The sequence below is a fragment of the Alligator mississippiensis genome, chromosome 2, assembly GCF_030867095.1.
Source record: "Alligator mississippiensis isolate rAllMis1 chromosome 2, rAllMis1, whole genome shotgun sequence".
Taxonomy (NCBI): Eukaryota; Metazoa; Chordata; order Crocodylia; family Alligatoridae; genus Alligator; species Alligator mississippiensis.
In genome coordinates, this window is record NC_081825.1 from 282,824,893 (window position 1) to 282,847,998 (window position 23,106).

The 23,106-nt window shown below is 45.2% G+C and overlaps 2 protein-coding genes across 7 annotated transcripts in view; one reads left to right on the forward strand and one right to left on the reverse strand.

Annotated features, from left to right (window-relative positions):
* The window catches only part of EVL (Enah/Vasp-like), a 246,294-nt gene that overhangs the window by 209,084 nt on the left and 14,104 nt on the right, over positions 1 to 23,106 (forward strand). For 3 of the 6 annotated variants that reach the window (XM_059723218.1, XM_059723216.1, XM_059723217.1), the window contains exons 8-13: positions 6,594 to 6,654; positions 8,224 to 8,287; positions 11,303 to 11,369; positions 11,476 to 11,538; positions 13,774 to 13,840; positions 15,745 to 15,802. In XM_059723218.1, the coding sequence (XP_059579201.1) occupies positions 6,594 to 6,654; positions 8,224 to 8,287; positions 11,303 to 11,369; positions 11,476 to 11,538; positions 13,774 to 13,840; positions 15,745 to 15,802 (380 nt within the window). Of the gene's footprint in view, positions 1 to 6,593; positions 6,655 to 8,223; positions 8,288 to 11,302; positions 11,370 to 11,475; positions 11,539 to 13,773; positions 13,841 to 15,744; positions 15,803 to 16,444; positions 17,051 to 23,106 lie in introns of those variants that run through there. The other 3 variants (XM_019481592.2, XM_019481594.2, XM_059723219.1) reach the window with 3 other exon arrangements.
* Positions 16,962 to 23,106, reverse strand: part of DEGS2 (delta 4-desaturase, sphingolipid 2) — a 32,554-nt gene continuing 26,409 nt past the window's right edge. Inside the window, exon 3 of the mRNA XM_006267203.4 lies at positions 16,962 to 21,378. Coding sequence (XP_006267265.2) covers positions 21,232 to 21,378 — 147 coding nt within the window. The 3' untranslated portion in view covers positions 16,962 to 21,231. The remainder of the gene's footprint in view (positions 21,379 to 23,106) is intronic.

The following is a 23,106-nucleotide window of genomic DNA, read 5'->3' on the forward strand; positions in this document are numbered from 1 at the left end:
CGGAGGGAAATTCTCCTGCTCCTCCACAGTACCATGGCAAGGAAGTTTGGTGCCCAGGGCAAAGCTTTCAGTGGCAGCCCACTCTTACCCTGCCATAGATACGGGGGCACCCCTTCCCCGCTTGCCTGGGACTTCACAGAGTGGTGAGAGGTGCCCTTCCCCTGTCCTGTTTCCCCCCCCCCCCCCCCCCCACCCCAGCTGGGCAGCACCTGTTGGCACCCTTTTGCTTCAGCACCCAGGGTGGTCGCCCTGCTTGCCTCCTGCTTGCTACAGCACTGCTTCTCTACCGCCAGTTTTGCCATAGCTGCTACAAGTCTGAGGCAAAACTAATGCAGGGGAACAGAGGAATTCCCCTTCTCTCCCTGGGCTATCCCTGAGACTCCTAGCAGCTAAGGCAAGGGGTTGTAAACCCGGAAGGGAAGAATCTCTAGGTTGAATCAATTCAGCCTCATGTTTTTTGACTGTCTGTACTTAGCCCAGAAGTCTCTCAGAACAGTTTAAAAAAGAAGCACTGTAAAGGCATTGTTTTACCCATCAGTGCATCCACACAGCTTCACAGAAATTAAAGCATTCTTATGCTGCAAGATACAACCCCCCTTTTCAGCAGTTGGCTCTACAAGTCCACCTGGCAAAGGGACTACATTTTTAATTTGAACCATGTTTATTCTTTTTTCCTTTCTTTTCCTTAGACCTTCCTCCCACCCCTGGCTGCCAGCTAGCTATGGCCTGTACAATAAAAAGTTCCCTGATAACATTTCTCCTGTTATACAAACTCTCTCTACTGCTTTAAAGTCTCCTCTCTCCATTAGTACTGATATAACACCAGGTTTGACAATTTTTCTCCCTTCATATTTGTGCTGCTAAAATATTACTGGTCCAACATGTCTTTTAGGCAAATTCACCTAAGTGTTTCTCTTGCCTGGGCAGAATGCAGCTATCACACATTGGGTGTTACATAGAGCACTATGCAAATGTGCAGTGCTGTCTGTAGAGTGGTTACTGGTATAACACGCCGAGTCTACAATTTTCTCATATGTCTTGGAATTAAAGCACTGGATTCAGTAGGCCAGACCCTGATTTCACTTTGTGCTGGGGTAAAACAAGTAGCTCCACTGAAATGTAAAACTTTTGTAAGTATGCTTAGTATTGGAGCCAATGCCTGCCAGGGGAGGGAGGCAGATTCCGAGCTGAAACACTTCTGAGAAGAAAGACACATCCTCACACGTGTAAACCTGAGTGCAGGGTTTTACTCTAAAATACGGCTAGATAAATGTGGCCTCTCTTAGGCAACACATCTGGATCTTCTGTGTTCAAAGTCAGATCACCTCACTCTGGGGACAAAAAGGAGTTTTCCTTTCGTTTCTCTCCTGTTTGTGCTGCAGTCAGTACCCCTGAGAGTGGTGGTGCCCTTCCACCTGGCAGGCCAGCAGCAGAATTCTTTGCTGAATTCCACTGGCACAGCCCGTTGCAATACATGGGAGGGCACTGGTGTTCCTGGGAAAATAAGCTGAACTAAGCACATTTACACAGGTGTCAGTGAGGACTTAATTTGGTTGGCAGAAACCTTATTACAGGTAAGAATGCACACAATGGCAAGGCACAGCGGTAGCTTGTATCTTGGATTGCTTTTGCAGGGCCAGCAGTATGGGGGGAAGCCCCTTTTTTTTTTAACACAAGCGTATGCTACAAAGTCCCACAAGACACTTTCAGGAGCACGCTCAGAGGGTAGAATCTATGCAGAGCTGGCAAAGTGGCTGAGAAGCTGGGATTCTAAGGGTTCAAGTGATATAAAGCTTTGCTTTCTAGGTCTAGTGGTTTCTAGGATAGCAGCAGCTGTGATCATCATTTCAGAAGTGCAAACAAAGCAGAATAAAATACAAGCTCACAGCCAGCTTTCCCATCTAGCCCTGTGGAGTTTATTACCATATATCAGAATTTAAATCTAACATTGGCCCCAATATACAGGGGGAGATAATTCTCTCATGGGTCAGGGATGGTGGCTGCAGAATGCCTGAGCTCTGTACAGTAACTGTACTTGTCATGCACTGGAAATATCAAAAACAGTAAAGCTATTAAAAATCTATAAATATTTCCTCCCTCCTCCCAACTCTCTACTTTTTTCCTTTGTTCCTCCTGTGTTCTTTGTCCCTCCCCCTCATACGCAGACACACAGTCATGCACAAGTCATACAGAATGTTACATTTCAATCACATGCTTATTCAGGATCTATGCAGACTCTTATTTGTGAAACCTCTGAGGCTTTTCCTGCCAGCTGCAGGCTAGTGCCTGACCAACTCTTATCACAGGGTTATGAGGTGGAGCTCCATGTTGAGCAAGAAACATCTTTTTTTTACTTAGGGATGTAGCTCCGTGGTAGAGGACTATAGGAAACAAGGGGACCTTGCAAGGTCATCTAATCTAGTCCCCTGCTCAAGGCAAAATCATCCCTAGTTAAATCATCCCAGTTTTCTAATCTGCACTTGAAAATGCCCAGGGATGGAGATTTTTTAATTTCTCTAGGTAGACTGTTCCAATGCTTGACCACTCTTGTAGGCAGGAAGTTCTTCCTGATGGCCGACCTGCATTTCCTCTGCTGCAACTTGAGGCCATTGCTCCTACTCCTGTCCCCTACTGCCACAGAAAACAATCTATCTCCATCCTGTCTGTAATCACCCTTCAGGTATTTGAAGACTGTTGTCAAACTCTCCTCAGTCTTCTCCTCTCCAAATTAAATAGCCCTAGTTCCTTCAGTCTGTCCTCATAAATCATGCTTCCCAGGCCTCGAATAATTTTTGTCACTCTCTGCTGGACTCTTTCCACATTCTTAAAGTGTGGAGCTCAATACTGGGTACAGCACTCCAAGTGAGGCCTCACCACATAAGAACCAGTGCTGAATAAAATAGAAGAATCACTTTCCTTGATTTGCAAGAGACACTTACGTTAATCCAGTATGCTGTTGTCTTTTTTGCAGCGGGAGCATATTGTTGGCTCACATTCAGTTTATGGTCAACTGTAATCCCCAGGTCTTTTTCCATAGTATTGCAGCCTAGCCAGTTGTTCCCCAGTCATATTTGTGCATGCATTTATTCCGTCCCCAGTGTATCTGGTTGATTGCGGACAATTTTTCCAGTCTCTCCAGGTAATTCTGGATCCTACCCCTGCCCTCCAGAGTGTCTGCACCTCCACCCAACTTGGTGTCATCCACAAGTTTGCTAAGTGTGCACTCTATCCCATCATCTAAATCATTAATGAAGATGTTAAACAGTACTGGACCTAGGACAGACCCCTGGGGAACCCCACTTGATACCTCCTCCCAACTAGACATTGAGCCATTGAGGACTACTCATTGAGCACGATGATCCAACCAGTTATGTATCCACCTTATAGTACTTCTGTCTAGTCTGTGTTTCCATAGCTTGTTATGCTGTGCATATATGAGGTCCAGGTTCAGTCCCCAGCATTTCCAGTTTCTTTATTAGAGCAGGGGCAGCCATCCTACAGCATGAGTGCTACAAGTGGCACAGGCAGCTTCTGTGTGGCATACATGGTAGATCAGAGGGGAGGGGAGGATAGGCAGCACAGCAGCTGATAGGGCAGGAAAGCATAGCAGGACATTGGGCAGGGAGCACAGAGTTGGGAGCAGAAAGCAGAGAAGCAGATTGGGCAAGGGAAGGGGATCACAGTGGAACTTAGGTTGTGGGGCTAATTTGTGCAATGCCTGCCAAAAACGGTTGGCCCCCACTGGTTTAGAGATACCATGGATGACAGAGACAATCCACTGTGTACAGGGAATTGGGCTAGGTGAACTCTCAAGGTCTCTTCCACCCTATTTCCCTATGAGTCTGTAAGGAAAAAAATTCTTTCACAGCTTTCCTGCCCAGTAGTTAAAGAGTTCTGAAACTAGGAGGTAATTATGAAGTAGCATGGGGTTTTATTTTTCTTCAATGAGATGAAATGAGTGTTGCCTGTCGGCATGACCTCCCAGATTGGTGTAAGAGGCCTCTAGCAACAAGAAAAGTGGCTTCCGCAGGTGGAGGAACATTCTCTGAATGAGAGTCAATGCACCCAAGGTCAAGTGGAGCCTCATTTCTCCTAGTAATCAACACTACCATATCAGATGTCCTTCAGGTTTTCTCACTGAGAGCCCTTATGCCCAGATAAGATGGATTCTCCTACAGCTGCCACGTAGCATTCACAGGACACAGCACAGCCCTCCCAATAGGAAACAGCCATCCATTAATGTGAGGTGACCTCGGTGATCTTCTCTGTCTCATTACTACTGGTTGCATAACAATGATCATCTATGTGGCTTGTTTCAGAATCAAAAGATGGGCATGTGCTAAGAAGCAGGGTTGAGGGTAAAGAATGAGGGAAGGAAGGATCCTAGCTGGTCCTGGGTTGTCCTTTCATGGGGTATGGTCCATGCTTTGAATATTCACAGGGCCTGATTTTGCTTTCAGTTATGCTGGTGCAAGTCAGGAGTGAGTTGTATTCACATCCACTGAGTTAAACTGATGTAACCTCCATGTATGTGGTGATAGGGCTCACTAACAATGTTTGCACAGCACGTGGGAGATGCAGAACACTAGGCAAGCACTGCAGGTTGTGCACGTTATACATAAAGCTCCCATCAGTCTGCACTTCCCCCCACCCTGAGCATGTGAGCTCATTTTCTTCAGTGTTTTTAAACACAAGCGCTTGAGAATCAGGCAATCTTGTCCTCGGGAATTACCTTGGCCAGTTTTGGCCAATGTACTACAAGAGAAAGAAGAGAAAGGGAATAGTCCCAATTCTTCAGGCAGCAGCTATTATGGCTTGTTCCTCCCACAGGGAAAACAGTAAGAATCCTCAGAGGCAACTGTGACTAATGCAGGATGAATTCCCCTTGTGTTGGCTCCTTTGGCCTTTACTCCCTCACTGCCACCTTCCCGAGGAGCCTAGATATATAAATACTAGCATTAGGCAGTCTTTATGTCCTAAGCCTCAGAGCAGGGACCAACCACTTCCCTGGCCTTTTGTGGTAAAATTATACCATGTCCCTATAGGTACTAGAAGGCTACGATTGAAGTACCATACAGTAAAAGCTCTGTTAACCGGCATCCATGGGGGATGCCGGTTAATCCCATATGCTGCATCCTGGTAAAGCACAGGATAACATGGCTTTTGCTGTATTAGGCTGCTGTTCAATGCCCCTGCCTGTGCAGGATTGTTCCCTTATAAATCATAGCTTTTGTAACCTGGTTGCATCTTGGACAGTCTCAGACTGACTAAGCAACACAGACTCTGGGCCTCAGTTCAGTTATGTTTTATTCAGCTTCCTACAAAGAGCGTGAATGCTACAGGTCCCACGGGCTTAATCATTCCAGGGCTTTTGAATTGAACTTGGGGCACTGCAAAACTCATAGTATCCCCAGTGGGAGAGCACTGTCTAGAGGGAAGCCCATGTCCTTGCACTGTGGCCCACTGTGGGCCATTCCTGCTTCCACACAACCAGAGTCTGTCCTCATCCACTGCTACCCTGGGGCACATCCACACATGCAGGGGTGTGTGCTTGCAGTGGCAAAAAAAGGTAGCAGCATACATTTTTGCAGCTACTTTTTGCCACCATGCATGCCCCTGCACGTGTGCTTTGCTGCAGGGCAAAATGCCCTACTTTGGGAAAACTACCATTTCCCCACTTCTCCTAGCTCCCAGAGTGCTGGAGGAGCCAGGGCAGAATTAGAGGAGGGGAGACATTCTGGCCAGCAGCCAGGGAGAACCGAGCCTCAGTGTCTGCTGGCGCACACTCCTGTGGCATGCTCTGTGCTGCTTTTTTTTGGCTGGTTTTTTTCCAGGGGTTTTTTGTTGTTTTTTTTTGCCCCCGTTAATATGCCAGGTATGTGATCTATGGTACCACAAAGAGGTTTGCGGCACCATAAACTGCACTTTCCTGCACGTCTTTATCCGGCCCTGGAGTCCATATTTAGTAGGGATCCAGACACAGCAGAAATGTTAATATGCCACCAGGTGTAACTGGCTTTCCTGTGAATGCCCTGTGAGAAATGGTTCTTTTCCCCCATCTCCCAGCATGTGTGCAGGTCCTCAGACCTGCTGGCATTCTCTCCGTGTGTCAGGGCTGGGGGTGCAGGATGCTTAAGTTTGGTACATGGGATGTCCAGTCTTCATATGTGTTCTAAGGGGACAGTGGTCTCCTGTATGAGAACATCCTGGACCCAAGTAGCCTCTGAGCCAGCACTTCTTGGTATAGATACAGCCAGTTCCTGTGCCCTGCATCTGAAGAAAAACCGCCTCTTAGATTCTCTGTCACATACAGTTGAATTCCCTCCCTCCTGTTCCTTTATTCTGTTAAACCCCTTACTGCCATGTGAAACCTTGTCTCAAAATACTGAGATCTTATTTTATAGAGGCCTAGTGCAAACCCTGTGCAGCCCATGCCACTTAGCAGTGTCTTGTCAAAGACATTCTGCAAAAGTAAAAAATAGTCCCTGCTAACACCTGAACCAGTCTCTCCTCATTTGAAGACTGATGTCTTATGTAGGAAATGTACTCTTTAAAGTGTTGATCTTTATGTCCTACTTTTCACTTTTGTCAAGGAGAAAAGCAGCATCTCAGTCGGACAAGCCAGCTGACAAAAAGGAAGAGGAAAGCCAAAATGTAAGTGAAGTGTTTACCATTGTTATGTGCTTGTGAACATAAAGGGGGGATGAGGGGTCTCTTGATCCAGCCAACAGGTTGCAGCCCCTGGAAGGCTGAAGTGTGATATCTGCATGTACCTTCTCGTGACAAGTAAATGACAGTTTACTGCTGCTGTACGTTCAGGCAGTCACAGGCTAAATTCATTTGCTTCAAAACTTCACATTATGAGTATCCTAGAAATCAGAATCTCCTTATTCACAGATACAGCATTGTCCAAATCTTCACACTGTCCTCATAAAAGTGTCTTCAGAGTAAAAGAGCCCTGTCCATCCCTTGCCTCACCTGGAATATTTGTGCTACTTCAGATGCATAGCCTACCATGTAATGATTCCAGTATCTCCTCTCAGATACAGTGTACAGTCTTTGTTCAAACTTTTGACTTCCCAGAACACCAGACTTTAGCTGCGTTGAACGGTGTCATCATTTATGCATGATGCCTTTGGAAAGTGGTATACTATCCTCACTGTAAAGCAAAGATCAAGTCACTCCAGATCACCAATTACATTTAAAGCTGGTTTCCCAGAGGGGGAGGGAAAGTGCTTTAGCTACTAGGCTATTCAGGAGCCATAGCATATCTTAGTCATACTTTCTGTACTATCAAGGGCACATATGTTTCAGTTTAATAGATTAAAACCAGTTGGGCAAGTGGGAAGGGCCAGTAGTTTTGATGAATTTCTGTTTTAGCCATTCTGGCCATATGCTGCACACATTCTCAAGAAGATTAAATGGGAGCTTCAGTCTGCTTATGAACCATGTTTTAGCAGGCTTATTTAGCATAGCACATTTTAGGGAGTTGCTAAATAATATTGACATGTCAAGTACATTAGGTTGGGTTTTGCTGTGCTCCACTAGTGCTCAACATTTCAGCCATGTTTATGAAAGTATTTATTTTGCTACTTAGCATGTAGGATGGCAGGTCTGAAAGTGCTGTCACCATAGTTAGCAGACAGATTAGACCAAATCCTGCTCTTAGTTATGTCTGTGTAATTCCACTGAAATGAGTGGAAATACATGAGGATAGGGGACCAAAATCTTGTTTCGTGTTTTCTAGTCAGGCTGTTTTCACAGTACAGGCCATTCCTAAACTTGGGGACTGATTAGCTTCTAGGATAGGGAGTGGTAGCAGGCACCTTTGTCAGAAATTTGAATCCAGCCTGAGTGGTGAGGTGAATGTAGTAAGTGTTTGAGACATGGAGGTAGGAACTGATTACCAGTCACTGCCCATTCAGTGACCCATGTTGGTGGGCTCAGTTCCTGGTGGAAAAACAGCTACATCAAAAGCCCACCTTGCTTGTACAGAGACCAACATCTAAATGAATACTTGAGCATGACATAACTTCAGCAGTCCAGGACTGTCCTGTATTGGTATGAAGCATGACCTGATGCCATCCATGCTGTGACTGATCACTGGCTAAAAGAAGAATGTAGTGCTCCAGAACTGCTGGTTCAGCGCTGTTCACAAGAACACAAGTTCCCTTTAAAACTATGGATCCAAAAATGAAGAACCATTTTCTTCTTCTTGTTTAGGAAGATGCTAGCACCTCGCCTTTGCCTGTTACACGAGGTCCCAGCCAGCCACAGAATTCTTCAGGTACATAATGTAATTATTCATGTTGTTCATCAGTATCATCATCCAGGGCAGACATCTTGCCATTGGGATGCGAAGTCGCTATCTGAGCTCTGAGTAAAGGGGCATTCCTCACAGAATTGTTCCAAGTCAGTTTGGTTTCAAATCTATTTGGAGTCATATGACTGTAGTGGGAATTTGAGCAAAAGGAAGGTGACTGTGAATTTCATTCCCAGGGCCAGATAAAAAACAGAAGAGCCAGTCTCCTTATCTTTATTGAGAGGGCAGTGGGAATTAGGTGCCTTAAATGCCTTTGAGGATCTGTGCCTTGGTTCATCAGACGATATTTGTCTGCAGTGAAGGGAACTGCACTGGGTGCAGACAGGAGTAACAATTAAAAGGTTTCCGAGTGAAATGCACACATGCCCCTTTGCCATTCCTGTTTTAGAAAGCTGAAGCCTCCTCTAGCACCAGCGAGGAGGGCTATTGGGAGTAGTGGGACCCTAACCCAGCTGCCAGGATTTTGACACTACATCCCAAATCCCTTTTCCCTCCCCTCTCTCCCTCTCAACCCAGCAGAGAGGTAAGGTGGGCTAGAGATGAAGGGCTTGGCTCCAGTGGGAGTCTCAGGAATTGGCATAGGTCTGCTGGAACCTATGCCTATTGGCATAGGTTTGCAGCCCAGCAGAGTCAGGACCATCTCTGGGTCTGGCAAGGGCAGGTGGATGGATTCCCAGTGGGTACCCACTAGTGCCTCAAGACACAGAGTGGAGGCTGGCAGCTGGGCACCAAGCAGGCTGTTCACCCCTTCTCCCTCCCTCCCTCTCCCATTCAGATGTAACAAAAAGTGAAATGCTCCCAAATAGTACTTCATGGAAAGAGGTGCTGGTTTAAGTTTCAGCTGTCTGTAAAATGTTTCTAAGGGCTTATACATGTGTCCAGCTGGCCCTGGAAAAGTGCTAGGACTCTGATCATAAATGAAAGCAAGAGACTCCAAGTAACAAATCAGCCGCAAGCTGTGCAGAGACTGCCATGCAGCAGTCCTGGGCCTCACGAGAACTAAGAGGAGTGGAAGAGGCGGCAGTGAAATGAGCATGTAATCAGTCCTTTGTGATCCGCAATCCTGCATCACTTCTGAGCACAGAAGCCAGGCTGTCTGCTGCTTTTTCAGTAAGAAGGAAAGATCAGATAGGAAGGTATCATATAGATGAGGTTAGGGGGCTTATTGCTTCTCAAGATGCTGAGCCCAGTAACTGCCTTGAGTTACATGACAATAAATTGACCTGTAGTCAAGTATTCATGAATGATTATAAAATGCATATCCTAAATGTCTCACGGCAAGAGAATCCTGAGTTTTGGCCTCTGATTTTGTGATAATATATAATGGGTTCTGTAATACAGCCCATAGTTAATAAATCCTCTGTAGTGATGTGCATAGCTGATTGGGCTGTCTTTTCTGAGCTATCCATATCCATTACAAGGAAAATCTTTTGTGCTTTTGAGACATAACCTAGGCATAAGCTTCACATGGTATATTTATGCCTCATGTCAGACCAATCAGCAGAATCTCCCTAGCGGGGAAAGTTTGCAGGATAGTTTCTCAGACAGATTCTCCACCTTTTGCATTTTGTAGAACACTTTATAAGTTCTGGGACCTCTGGTAGAGGCTTCAACTCAGTAACTAGGGTGACCGACAGTTCCGGATTTCGTAGGCTGTCCCAGCCAGTTGGTGAAAATTCAAACAAAAGCCCCAGATTGACACTTCTCTATCTGTACTGCCCAACCTGGCTCCTCCAGAGCAGTGGCTGGGGTGGGGAGACAGGATGGTTTGGATCCCTGCCATGAAGAGAGTGGGGGGTCCCTCCTCCCCTGCCCACCCAGCTGCTGGGGACCCATGTTTGGGGGTGTGGTTCTGGGCTCTGCCCTGGGACTGCAGCCTCAGCTGGCCCCATCCTATCTAGGCCCACTGTCCCTGATATCACCAAGTATGTGTGTAGGCGTGTGTGCGCACGCATGCATGCGCGTTGCAGGGGAGGTGGCAGGGGGCCAAGCTGGAGAGAAGGAGGGAGGGGGAGAGAGAGAGGAGTGAGTGGAGGGTTGCAGAGGCAGCGAGGGTGGGGAGGGAGCAGAATTAGTGGGGGAAGAAGTGGTCTGATAGAGGCAAGAGGAGACTGAACCATGATAGTCAAGCAGCCACACCAGGCATGGCACATGCACAAGCCGATACAGCAGCCTGGATCCACAGCAGCTGCACACACAGACACACACATACACAGATAAATACACACGTTGCACTAACGCTTCCCATGGAATAGGTCTACTTTCTTCCTGCTTGCCAGCAGGCTCCAGCTCAACCCTCCTCTTCCTCCTCCTGATCTCTTGCCCAGCAAAGCGCCAGCCACCTGTTTTCACGGCCTTGCTCTCCCCATTTTCCCAAGGGCAGTCCCTCTGTTGTCCCCCCCACTGCTGCTGCTAGCCAGTCGGGAGAAGGAACAGCCTGGTGGGGGGTGGGGGCCAGTGTCCCAGATTTCCTTAAAAATATGGTCACCCTATCAGTAACCCATTTCCAGGGTCCTTTGTGTGTATCATTGCAGCCCACTGTCCCAATTTAGAGAATAGGCCCTTTATTGCTTTTTGTCTTTCTAGAACTTAAGATTTAAAGTAGAAATGAATAAATAAATGAATTAATAAAACTGTATGCACTGTATTTCTGTAAACTGTATGCTTTATTTCTAACAGGGATTATTTCTTTATTAAACAAAATTCACATAGTTTTTAAGCACTTAATTATTTAGTATTAAGTAAAAGACAGAGTTTTGTAATCTTTATCTAAGCGCATTTTGCTACTGTTGGTACACTTAAGCAGTCATTACTATTCATTATTGTTAGCTTCCAGGAGCTCCTTCATATATATCTCTGGAGCATGTGTTCCTAATATTCAATTAAACCAAAGGTAGAAAAAAAACAATTTAAAGTTTTTGTTATGCAAAGACAAAAAATCAGGATAAGATATCACAATTCTTCATGCTTACTTTACAGAACCAGGGAAGAAGCCATGGGAAAGAAGCAATTCTGTTGAAAAGCCTGTATCTTCATTACTCTCTAGGTGAGCTGCCCTGGTTGCTTTCTAGGTCAGCTGCAAGGTCTGGACTGTAATCACACTATCATTATAATGTACTCAATTCACGTCTTATTTCATTCCATTGCCATAGAAATCCGTCAGTGACGAAGAGTCCAGATGTTAAGAGCCCAGTACAATCTCAACCACCTTTTAGGTACCGAAAAATGCTCTGGCATCTTAACTATCTCAGCTTGTCCTTTGGAAAATCATGTCATCCTGCATTCAGCACTAACATTCTGTTGTCATTGTCATCTTTACTCATCCTGTTGTGATTTGCTTATCTGCTGCTTTATATACTCTGAGCCAGGTATTTGTCTCAGTGGGGTTATGCAGATGGAAGTGGGACTAGAATTTGGTAGATCTAATATCAAAGGGAGCAGATACTAGAACAGTGAACTGCTCTGTGAATATAGCTTTGAGCCCCAATTCAGGTAAGGGCAGGTTGGAGTCATTGGGACCTGAGCACATGCTTTAAGTTCAGCAATCACTCATGTGCTTTCATGAATCAGGGCCCTACTCTTGTTCCTGGCGTTGGCTGGGAGCATATGCTGTGTCCTGGGAAGGGCAAGAACCTAGAGGTTCTCTTTATTGCGTTCCAGCAGGACTTGCAGGATGGTCCTTTTTGAAAGGAGAAGCCTTCATTTCCCAATACCAGAGGGAGTTCAGAAGCAGAGCCTGTATGAGGGGCCTGTCTGCAGCCAGCCGATGGAGGTTATTTCTCCATCTATGCAACTGCAGTGTAGAGAGAGGAAGAAGGAAATTGAATGTGGCAGAGGGTTTAGAGGATTCTGCTGCTAACACTGAAAACCCCAAGCTACCAGCTACTTTACAGCCTGTTTCTGTATCTGACAAATACAGAAACAGGCTGTAAAGCAAAGTAGTCTACAGCAGGGATCCAGCAAACAAAACCCAGTGGTCAAATTATGGACCTAACACACAGTGCCGATCACACATTTAAAGAAAAGGAGAAATCAGTTGGCATGGAAAAAGCTGCTTCCCAGCCCTTCGCCAAAAATAACTTGTTGGCACAGTAGAGAGCTCTGGCAACAAGTGGGATATTGCTGCTATTACAGATTTCATAGACATTAAGGGCTCGAGATCATCGAGTTCAGCCTCCCAATTATTCAATACAAAAATCTGTGCCTTCTTTTATACCAAGTTGTTTCATATCACAGGGCTAATAATCCATAGAAAGAGAAATGGGCAGCAGCCAATGCCTGTGCATACTTAGAGCTGTGTTAAAGACCAATCCTGCCCAAAGTTTCACTGGCTTATGTGGAGATGCACAAGCATAACTGAAAGCAAATTTGGCCTCTCTTATCTGTCCCAAAGCTTCCATGCAATGGATGTCCGTGTACATGTACCAGTGTTCAATAGATCAAGATTATCATGGTATTGCCCGTCCTTGCAAAAACTTAGAAAAAGCTGGTAAAGCACTGGGTCCAGTTTGCAAGGGGGGCCCTATTTTATTCTAGTTCTAGTATGTGGAATTGCACTGACGGTTCACTCATTTGTCTACTGCGTGCAAGGTATTTCCCCAAGTATTCAGTGTTTTACCATAATTCAAGTTGAACCAGCACAGGCTGCTTTTGTAAAAAACATCCCTAGCTTTGCTTGGAGCTCACTTGAATAGCATAACTAACTGACTCTACCAACCAGTGAAGCCAGTCCTGCCTAAGCCAAGAAGAACTAAGAAGAGAGAGAGGGCTCCAGTGGACAGAACATAAACTCTTCAGGATGCAGGGCCCAGGAACACAGCTTGTTAGCACATGGGCTCTGCCTAACTAAGAGTAGGGTGCCCTTGCATTCGTTAGTACATTTAGGAGAAGCACGTTTCACTTTTAAATGTTACCCTCACCTTAGCAGCTGGTGAAGGCATCTGCAGTCAGAAGAGTGGATATTTATGAAAAATAAATTTGGGCATGGAGGACTTTCCAATACTTGAACTGCAGTCCATCCTGCCACCTGCCTCCTTCCCCACCCCACCCCACCCCACCCCTTTCCAGCACAGTAACATCCCAAAACATTAACCATCAAGACTGTGCACTAATGTAGCTGTGAAACCATCTAGCTTCATTTTATTGATCAAGAAACTGTTGGATACAGAAGGTTTCACTGAGTCTTTATCCTCTAGTGCATTTCAGTGTTAGGAAAGCAGATCTTTTGATGTGTAGTGGGGTGTTCAAAAGTATCCTGATGTTCTGTAAGGGAGCTGCTTTGCAAAATCCTCCAGAGTGACACAAGAGGGAGCAGTGGAACATTAGAAAGATTAACTTTATCTCAGAGCTGGATGGTGTAATTTTTCTATTTGCTGACTGCTTGAAGCAGAGATCAGTTGTGTTGGCAAAAAATTGATTTGCTCCTTTATCCTTTGTCTCCCTCTCTCAAGGATGAAGCCAGTAAGCAGCAGCAATGATGTGGCTATGGATGCCTTAGATTTTGATCGAATGAAACAGGTGAGTGAGTGGGTCTTGGGAATCTGATGGAGTATTTTGACAATTCCTTTGTTTTACATATGAAGAACTGTTGTTTGGCCTACATGAAAACAGCAGCTAGGGATAAGGGTGATCCAGTTACTACAGTATATCTGGACGTCCAGAAAGCCTTGGACAAAAGTCCCACACCAGAGACTCTTAATGAACTTGGATTGTTGCAGGATTCAAGGGTAGGTCTGCAGAAACTGACTTAGACAGAAAGCAGAGTGGGTATAAATGGTCAGTATTCAAAATGGAAACAAGTAAACAACGGAGTCCTCCCAGGGATCTCTGTTAGGACCAGTGCTGTGGGAGGGTCAATAGTAAAGTGGCCAAGTTCAGAAATGACATAAAATTATTCAGAGTGGCTACGAACCAAGGCAGACTATGTAGAACTACAGAAGGATCTCACCAAATGGGCAACAAAATGGCAAATTAAATTCAGTGTTGATAAGTGCAAAGTAATGCACATGGGGAAAAATAACCCAAAATCTATATACACAATGGCAGCTTCTACATTAAATTTTACCATGCAGGAAAGATGTTGCTGTCACTGGAGAGAGTTTGCTAAAAACATCAGTTTAGATCTCAGCAGCAGTAAAAGAAGGCAAATAAAATGTTAGGAATTATTAAGAATGGAATGGTAAAGAAAATTAAAGGTATTTTTATGCCCCATTGTAAATCTATGATCCATCCGTAGCTCAAATACTATGTGCAGTTTTGGTCCCCACACTTCAAAAAGGTGACAGAAGAAGTAAAAAAGGTACAAAGGAGAACATCAAGGATGACTGGGAGATTAGAGGGGCTTCCATGTGAGAAGACACTAAATAGGCTAGCACTTTTCAGCTGAGAAAGATATGCTTGAGGGGGGCATGATGGAGGTTTACTAAATAGGAAATGGTACACAGAAAGCAAATAGCGGCTTATCATGTAGAATCTTTTCCAACACCAGAACCAGGGATTATGATATGCAGCTATTAAATCACAGGCTTAAAACTAACAAAAATAAGTTGTTTTGCACATGGCATGCATTTAATTTGTGGGAAGCAGCCTCTGAATCCAAACTTCCTCAATCTCTAAATACTTGAAGTTGCAACAGGAGGAGCATGGTGTGGAAAATTTTGGACATACCTTGTTCACCTTCACCCTCAGCCTCTATTCTCTGCCACATGTGAGACAGGATACTGGGCTAGGGTGGACCTACGGTCTGTCCTATTAAACAGCATTTTTGTGTTCAGCTTTGATTTTTTGGCTCTTATCTGTTTGCTCAAGCCCTGCAAGACCTCTCTTATGACTCTGAGTAAGGCAGAATGGATCATAGTGGCCCCTTGATGCTCAGAAGACAGTCACATAGAGGGTAAAGTGTCTGTACAGCAATGCTTCCCTGTTCTGTAATATATCACATCTAAGATCTCTTTCAGCTTGACCTGGAAGACTATATTTATTTAGCTGGCACCAGCAATAGGCTTTTATCTCTCTGTGGGCCAACCAAGAAAAGAGGACATGAATCAGTTAGGGTCAGATCTTGTGTCATCTATTAAGTGCATAAATAAATTAGATGTTGAAGTAGATTTAGGCAGCTAAGTGTGATTCTGTATCAACCTGCTTAAGTCCCTAGAAAGCTCTTAAAACAAAGGTAGGTCAGCCTCCTTCTCCTCACTGCTTTTGTGCCACTTCATTTTATGGGTTAGATGACAGTGTGTTATAAGAGTTACTGCATTAATAGATTTTCAAAACTTGAATGAAATTAAATGAATTGCACTTAGGCACCTAAGTCCACTTAGCCACCTCATAGGTGGAATAAAGTCTGGCCTCTAGGGTGCTACAAGGCTTTTTCTTCTACAAGTTAAAAGGAAATTCTGATCAGATCACTTTTGTCTTCTCAGGAAATATTGGAGGAAGTTGTAAGAGAGTTACACAAAGTGAAAGAAGAGATAATTGATGGTAAGGAATGGAAAAAATAATTTATTTTGATCCTTTTATCCTGTGAAATTTCATTCATGTTCAAAACAAGACAGAACGAACTACAATGAATGCTTCAGGAAGTACCTTTAAGAGCTGCTTGGAAAAACTCTTTTCTTAAATGTGCATTAGTTTAATGAAGAGAAGAGTGGAGATGCACGTAGGGAGATGTGACCATTCAAGGGCTGTGGTTCTCCTACAAATGCCCTCCTGGTCATGGAGCAATCAAGTGCGCCCCAGAAGTATAAGCACAGGAATTGTGTATGTGTCTGTTTATTCTGAAAAATACACTGCAGTTCTGACACTATATACATAGTGGCATAAGATAACATACTGCAGCTCCCAGTTAATCAATGGAAGCCTGAAAGCAAGAACAGGGAGCAAACTCTAAGTCGGAGGGGACACATTTTAAACCTGTTAGAACTACATAAGAAAATATATGGAGAAAGGCTGGGGCCTAGGACTCCATCCTGCATTTTCCTAATTTTCTCATTTTTCTCAACTACCATCCCACACTTCTGGCCTGTTCGGTTTAACGGTGCAGAGCTTTCAGTCACCACCTTTGCATTTACTTAGTCATTCTAGGAGTAAATGATTGGTTAACCTTTCACTTTGGTTTTCTAGCCATAAGGCAGGAGTTGAGTAGAATCAGTACGACATAATGACTGCACAGTATCTGGAAGGTACTAAGGATGCTAAGAAGACTGGATCATTTCTAAATGTACCAAGGTCATGCAAGATGGAGAAAAAAAGAGGACACCTGCACTGTCTTTGTTCTTAAACCCTTTTTATTAGCAGACTCAGCACACTTTGAAGCTTGCTGCTGCCTTGGATTTGCTTCATTTTAAAAGTCTTAATCTAAAAGAATATTCAATTTTAAATTTCTGGATTTTTTAGATTTCATCTGACACTGCACATTGGATTTGTCAGCCTTTTTTGTATTTTGTATTTGCTTATTTAAATGTATTACATTTCTTTTTAGTAGTAGGTAAGACAACACGTGAACCATTTGCTTTTAATAGATGACTTCAAAGTAATTTTATTAGTAGTCTGCAATGTAAATGAAGCCCCTTTGCCAACAGAAATGTATTGTGGCATCACCAGAAGAAACAGAGACACATCAATTGTCAACTGACAAAGGTTTTTGTCTCAGTTATCACAATATTAAACCGGTACGTCAGTGCACCACAGTATCTGTGTTCATATTGGTAATAAACTGTTTATCGTCCACACGGCCCTCTGCTGGTTTTGTTTATTAGCCTCTGCAGCTTTGTACTTTTAGTCTCCTGTGTCACTCCAGTAGGTTTTCCCTTGGCACCACTGAACACAACAGTGAAGGTGCCTCTTGACTACCAAAAAAAAAAAAAAAAAAGTCACATTTATTTTTAATATAAGGATCAGACAAGGCACATCAATACTGCATTAGCCTGTCCTTGGAATACAACTACACCAAGTGCTTCAGGTTCACAGAGCAGGCAGCTTATATCTTGTCCCTCTCTGAACACTAGCTCTCTAGCAGCTCTGCAGCAGGTCCACAAGGGAGGCTTCAAGACTTGCCAGCCTCGCCTGTCTCCTCACCACTTTCTTACTCTGCCCAGGCACAAGCAGCCATCTAGAAATACTGCCTACCAGTCTCCACTCGGAGTCCTTAGTAGCCTTAGCAACTTCACCTGGTCAGAATACAGAGATTGTACAACAGTTTTCGAACTGCACTGCCCTGTTTCAGCCTGCTGCTCCTCTTAGACACCATAAGTCATGGATAGGCAAAATACGGCCTGCAGGCTGAAGCCAGCCCGTGAGGCCATTCTATCCGGCCTGCGGGGCCCCTAAAAATTTAGAAAATTAATATTTCTCTGCCCTTGGTTCCTGTCAAATGACAGGAACCAGTAGGGCAGTAGGACCCAGGGGAAGCCCGGCAGGCTCCCACAACAGCAGGGCCCACCCAGCCCCGCCCCCGCAGCCAGAAGCCCCAGCCAGAGCTTCTGGCCTGGGACCACGTGGCTGCCCTGCGCCAAAACCGCAGGTAAGGGGGAAGGGCGGGGGGGACCCCGGGCAGGGAAGGAGCCTGGGGACAGGTGGCCCAGGGAAGAGAAAGCGGTCCCTTGCCCGCCCCATGGCCGGCACCCTGCACTGCAGCCGCTCGCAGCCCATGTGGGGCTGCCTGTGCCGCCTCCAGACAGCTCTGCAGGGCCTGCGAGCAACTGCAGCAGGGAGCACCAGCCATGGGGCAGGTGAGGGGCTGCTTTTCCCTGCGCTCAGCACCAGCTCCTTCCCTGCCAGCGAGCAGGGGCTCGGGGCTGTGCACTGCCCCACGCCTGCACCATGGGGCTGGGGGCACTGGGAGTGAGTGGGCAGGGAGCCAGCGGGAGCATGGAGCCCGCACCACTGTCCCAGGGCTAGCATCAGCGGGGCCCAGAGCAGGATGGCAGGAGCACAGGGTCCCAGGCAGCAGGGGCTCTATGGAGCCGGGCCAGCTCCCCCCTCTCCCTGCTGGTGCAGCCCAGCCCGGCTCCACAGACCCCTGCCAGCCCGCGCCCTGCTCTGGGCCCCACTGGTGCTGGCCCTGGGACATTGGTCCCGAGATGGTGACCAGGGGGCGGGGTACTTGTCAAGGGGCGGGACTACCCATGCAGCCCTCAACAGCCTGCCAAAACTGGGTAAGCAGCCTTCTGCCCAAAATAATTGCCCGCCCCTCCCATAAGTCCACCTCAGTCTTAGTCTTGCAATTCATTCATTCCTGCTTGCCCTCACAGTTCCTCCCTGCGGGACTTCCCCTTTCACTCCCCAACATTAGTTTATGAAATCTCAAGTGCTGTGGCCTGTTCAGCACTAGGCTATTTGGCAACTGTAAAACAGTTTTGTCAACAGTCATACATGTTGACACTCTTCTAAATTCCCTGGTACTGCTAACCTGTCACTGCCATTGGTACAGGCTCAGGGTTGGGGTCTTTTTTTAAACACACAAATTGAAATAGGACTTTAAGGCTCATATTACCACAATACAGCCTGCAGGAACACTAATGCAGGGCACTTGCCTTTGATTCTCAGAGCTGTGGCTGAAGTCCAAAAGTGCACACCCAGTCATACTTTGTACAAATAAAGGACCATTCTTCCACAATTCAACCACAATCTTGAGTTTCCACTTGATTTAGTTCAGCCTAAGCTTTACAAGAGCAGAATCTGATATCATCTCCTACCATTGATAACTTTCTGTTGAAAGACAACTGTTTGAACTTGGTTATTAAATCTGTCAAACATTCTCCAGGACCAGTTACTATTGCTGCAGTGCTTCCTGCAGCCAGCTTGCAAAAAATTGCGTGTAGCCCTTCTGTTTTAGGCATGCAGTCCAGTGCGACTTTCCAAGTTTAAAGAGCCTGTCTGGCTAAAAAATACCATTTGGAATAGCAGTAAACAGGCTTTTTCCAGAAAGGAAGCAAAAGCTGGCCAGTGGTACAACCTGGGAAGAACTGCCTAATCAACTAGAGCAGACAGTGCCTGCCTTGCAGTTCATCTTAAAATTTTCTTGGGGTTTCAGCACAAATAGCCCCACTCCCACCTTTTACCTCTTACTAAAGTCCATTTTTACCCAGCTCTCAAACACAACTTGCTGGAGTAAGAACTGCACCAAGCTGGTTATACTGTACATTTAGTTCTGTTCAAAGAATTACGATGGCCCACATTTAGATCCAAGTTGGTCTAAGAGTTTGACACAAGCATCAACTCAGTTGAACACATACTGTTAAATAACTGGAGCCAGGCTTCTAGAACTGCCTTGAAAAGACTTTTCCTTGCATACAAAAGCAGAAGGAATGTTGGAGAAGACAAGGGGCAGCGATTCAAAATAGCTGACAGACACTCAACATACTGACGGATCGATCGATTCCTCTGCTTAATCCTTGCTGACAAAGACAATCTCTAGTTACACAACAGTGTAAAACACTGTATAGCCTGTACTGCTTCTGCAAAGCTTACATCAGGACCCAAGTAAGTTCTTCAGTGACCCTTAAGGTGGTCAGTATTCATGCAAGATTTAGAAACCGCTGTGTCTCAGATATACTAAACCATTAGTTTCCAGTATATGCTCTTCTAGTACCACCATTCTTCACTTCCACTAGGTCTAGAAAAGCTGAGCCTTGTAACATGGTTCTGCTCTGCAGCATAAACCAAAAAGATACCTTCTTTTCCAAAAGCTGTGCAGCCTGACTGTCTTCTAGGTCTTAGAGAATATCTATGGCCTATGATAAATGTTCTTCTAGTTTCTCCTATTAGCCCTGCAGAACTAAATCGAATGAGCTGAATTGTTTGCTGGCTCATTTAGCAGCACTCAGATTAAAGCTTTGCAGGGAAGTTGCTTGGAAGATTTCTTTCCTTCAATATGAAGAAGCTGATCTTGTATCACTGACCATGAACATGGAAATCCAGTGCTCACTTTCAAACCAGAACCTAGAAGGAACAGATTTTTGCTGTTTTGTTTATCATGCGCTGCTGTGGGCTCTACAGTTATATCACCTACTTTCACTTTCATTTTGGGGTCATTCCCTCACATTCTCCTACATATGGTACGTGACAGGAGTGCAGCTGTCCACCCAGCTGCAGAAACCAGAAACAAGAAATTTTGGCTGGAAGAGTACTGCAAGGATACAGCCAAGAAAGCAGGGACTTTGGCATGCATTCAAGGGCAAACTCCTGTTTGCTTGCAATAATAGTATGCCAAATACCTGTTTGAAGAAAATTTCTCCAGTTCTCCAAAATCTGCAGCATTCTGCTTTATAAAACAGGCCTCACCTGAATCTCATAAAAAAATTCAGGACCTTAAATTAAGGGATATGTATTTTCTTGGGTTTTTCTTTGTTTTTTTGCTTCATTGGGGGTTTTGTTTGTTTTTTGATTGTGACCTAACAAGTTCCCAGATGACAGGGGTGGTCAGGCACAGGCGACTGGTAGGGGAGGCACAGGGGGGCACATGCCCCCCCTGAGATTGGCCCTCAACTTGGTACCATGCAGGATGGAGCAACTTTTTTGCCACGTAGGCCAGTGGCGTGTTGGGGGGGTGGAAAGCACCAAGCTGCAGCACAGAAGTATAGGAGTGGATATGGGGCTTTTGGCCCGCCCACAAATTGTCCCCATCCCCCCCCACCCCAGACTCAGGAGGCACCAGTCACCCCTGCATTCAGGAATACATGCATATGTAACGTGCTGTCAGGATAAACACACACACACACAAATCCTTCAATAAAAGCTACATTACTCTAAAATTAATGCCTTTGGTTGCTTCATAACAACATTTCTTTGCCTATATAAAACCTGAAGGCATAAGAATGTTACTTCAGCTCTTTTCAGCAGTCTCTGAAAACTCAGTTTGGGAAATTAGGAGCAAATTATTTATATTAATAAAAGCAAATGACACAAATCTATAGGTTTTCTCTTGCTAGTTTACATATTCTCTTAACTCTTGAGTAAGGGCCAATTGTGTCATCAAAAATGAAATCCCAGAGAACTCGAACCCAAGACTGGTGCTGAGGAAGGTTGTCATAATATTCTGCTGCGATCTTCTTCACCTGAAAAGAAAAAGAAACCCATTTAGCCAAGCATTGTCAAGGCCAGTTTTGTTTTCTAGGTCAGTTTATGCTTTACTTCCTTGTAGCTTTAAAAACAGCCTGAAAGACTTACTGTAGCACAGATCAAACTCCATCAGATCAAGACCTGCTGCGGTACTGAGAGCTGTTGCATTTTAGATAGCTAGTTCTTGTAGCAAAAAGTGCCAAGCAGAAGTTCCAGCTTTGCCTTCTTTTACTCAACGTGTACACATACAGTATTTTGCCCACTTCATCTCCAAAGCACTCTGGCTACACACTTGATTGCACTAACAAAACCAAATATTTCAACTGCAATATCTAACAGGACCATTTCACAGATTCACTATTTAAGGGTTACTATGAATGTCAAACCTAGTTTAATTTTCTTGTGTACGTGGACTTCATCGAGAACCAAAATAGTTTTGGTAAAAATTCAGGTCCATCTGAATCCAGCTGGAGCTTTGTTAGTTGTGTTATGTCCCCAACGGGCTGATCCAGCTCCATCCTCAGAACTTTGAAGAACCTAAATCTGATCATTGGATTTTGACTCCTGACATTCAGCAGCCCCAACCTAGGATTTTCGGAGAAGGGAAGAGAGGGTCTCTGAATTGCCCTAATTTACCCTGAAGTAACAAGTACTAGCTGAGGCCAGGGACAAATAGGTAAGCCTGTGGCACGTTAGAATGCCCCAGTTTAAAACTTGGAATTCATGATGCAATCCCTCCCAAATTATCTAGCCCTGCCCTAACAATGGCAAGTTTACCGCCCCATAGATCAGAGCCAAGCTTGTTGTGCTTCCGGATGCCTATGTTTTCACTGCAGAGCCTGCTCCTTTCTCATGCTTTCAAATGCCCAGCCTGCTTCATTTTACTGACAGTCAGGCTAGTTGCTCCAAATTTATTCCTCAGGATGTGCTTGTCCATATCTCAAATACCACCACAATAGTTACAAGTTCAGGTACTGTCACCTCACTTTAGTGACTGCACAAACCAGTGCAGAAGTGACCAAATACAGCGGCTGCAGCCATCTCCCCATCGGTACCATTACTGGGCATGCAGCAAAAATGCTGACTAATCTCAGATCCCTAATTAAGCTTCCCTCTGCTCTCCCACAGCTCTACAAAGTGATTAGTAAAAGGCCATGTAGGCTGCCCTCCTTATTCACAACTTAATTTACAGGTTTGGGAATGCAAAAAAAACCCAACTAACTAAAACAATAGTCAGATTAAACCTTAATGGTTTTAGCAGGGAGATGGAAAAAAGGTAGCTACTATCTATCTGTGATTACAGTAGTGTTCTAAAATCCTCCTGAATCTAAGTTGTGTGCTGTCTTCTTTATCCTACCCCTACCACTTGAACAGAAATCTGTGATAATCAGCTAGATCACTTTCAGCTACCTGCTGTACTATACTCCTTGTGCGCACCTACACATGCAAATGCTCCAGGGTGGGTTTACTCTAGAGCAATTTACTCCAGAGTAAACCCAGCCCAGGCAGGTGTCTACACATGCAGGAAAGCAGGAACAGATTCTCCTGCTTTCAGTCTGCTCCTTCCCTCACTGGTGCTGCACCAGCCCCATGTAGCAGCCAGGGGGAGCTCTAGCCCAGGGGCTGGTAGGAAGCACTGGGCAAGGAGACATCCATCTCCTGGAAGGGGCTGGGAGATTGCTCCCTGCCCTTGGGAGCTGCCTACTGCTGAGGCAGGCTCTGGT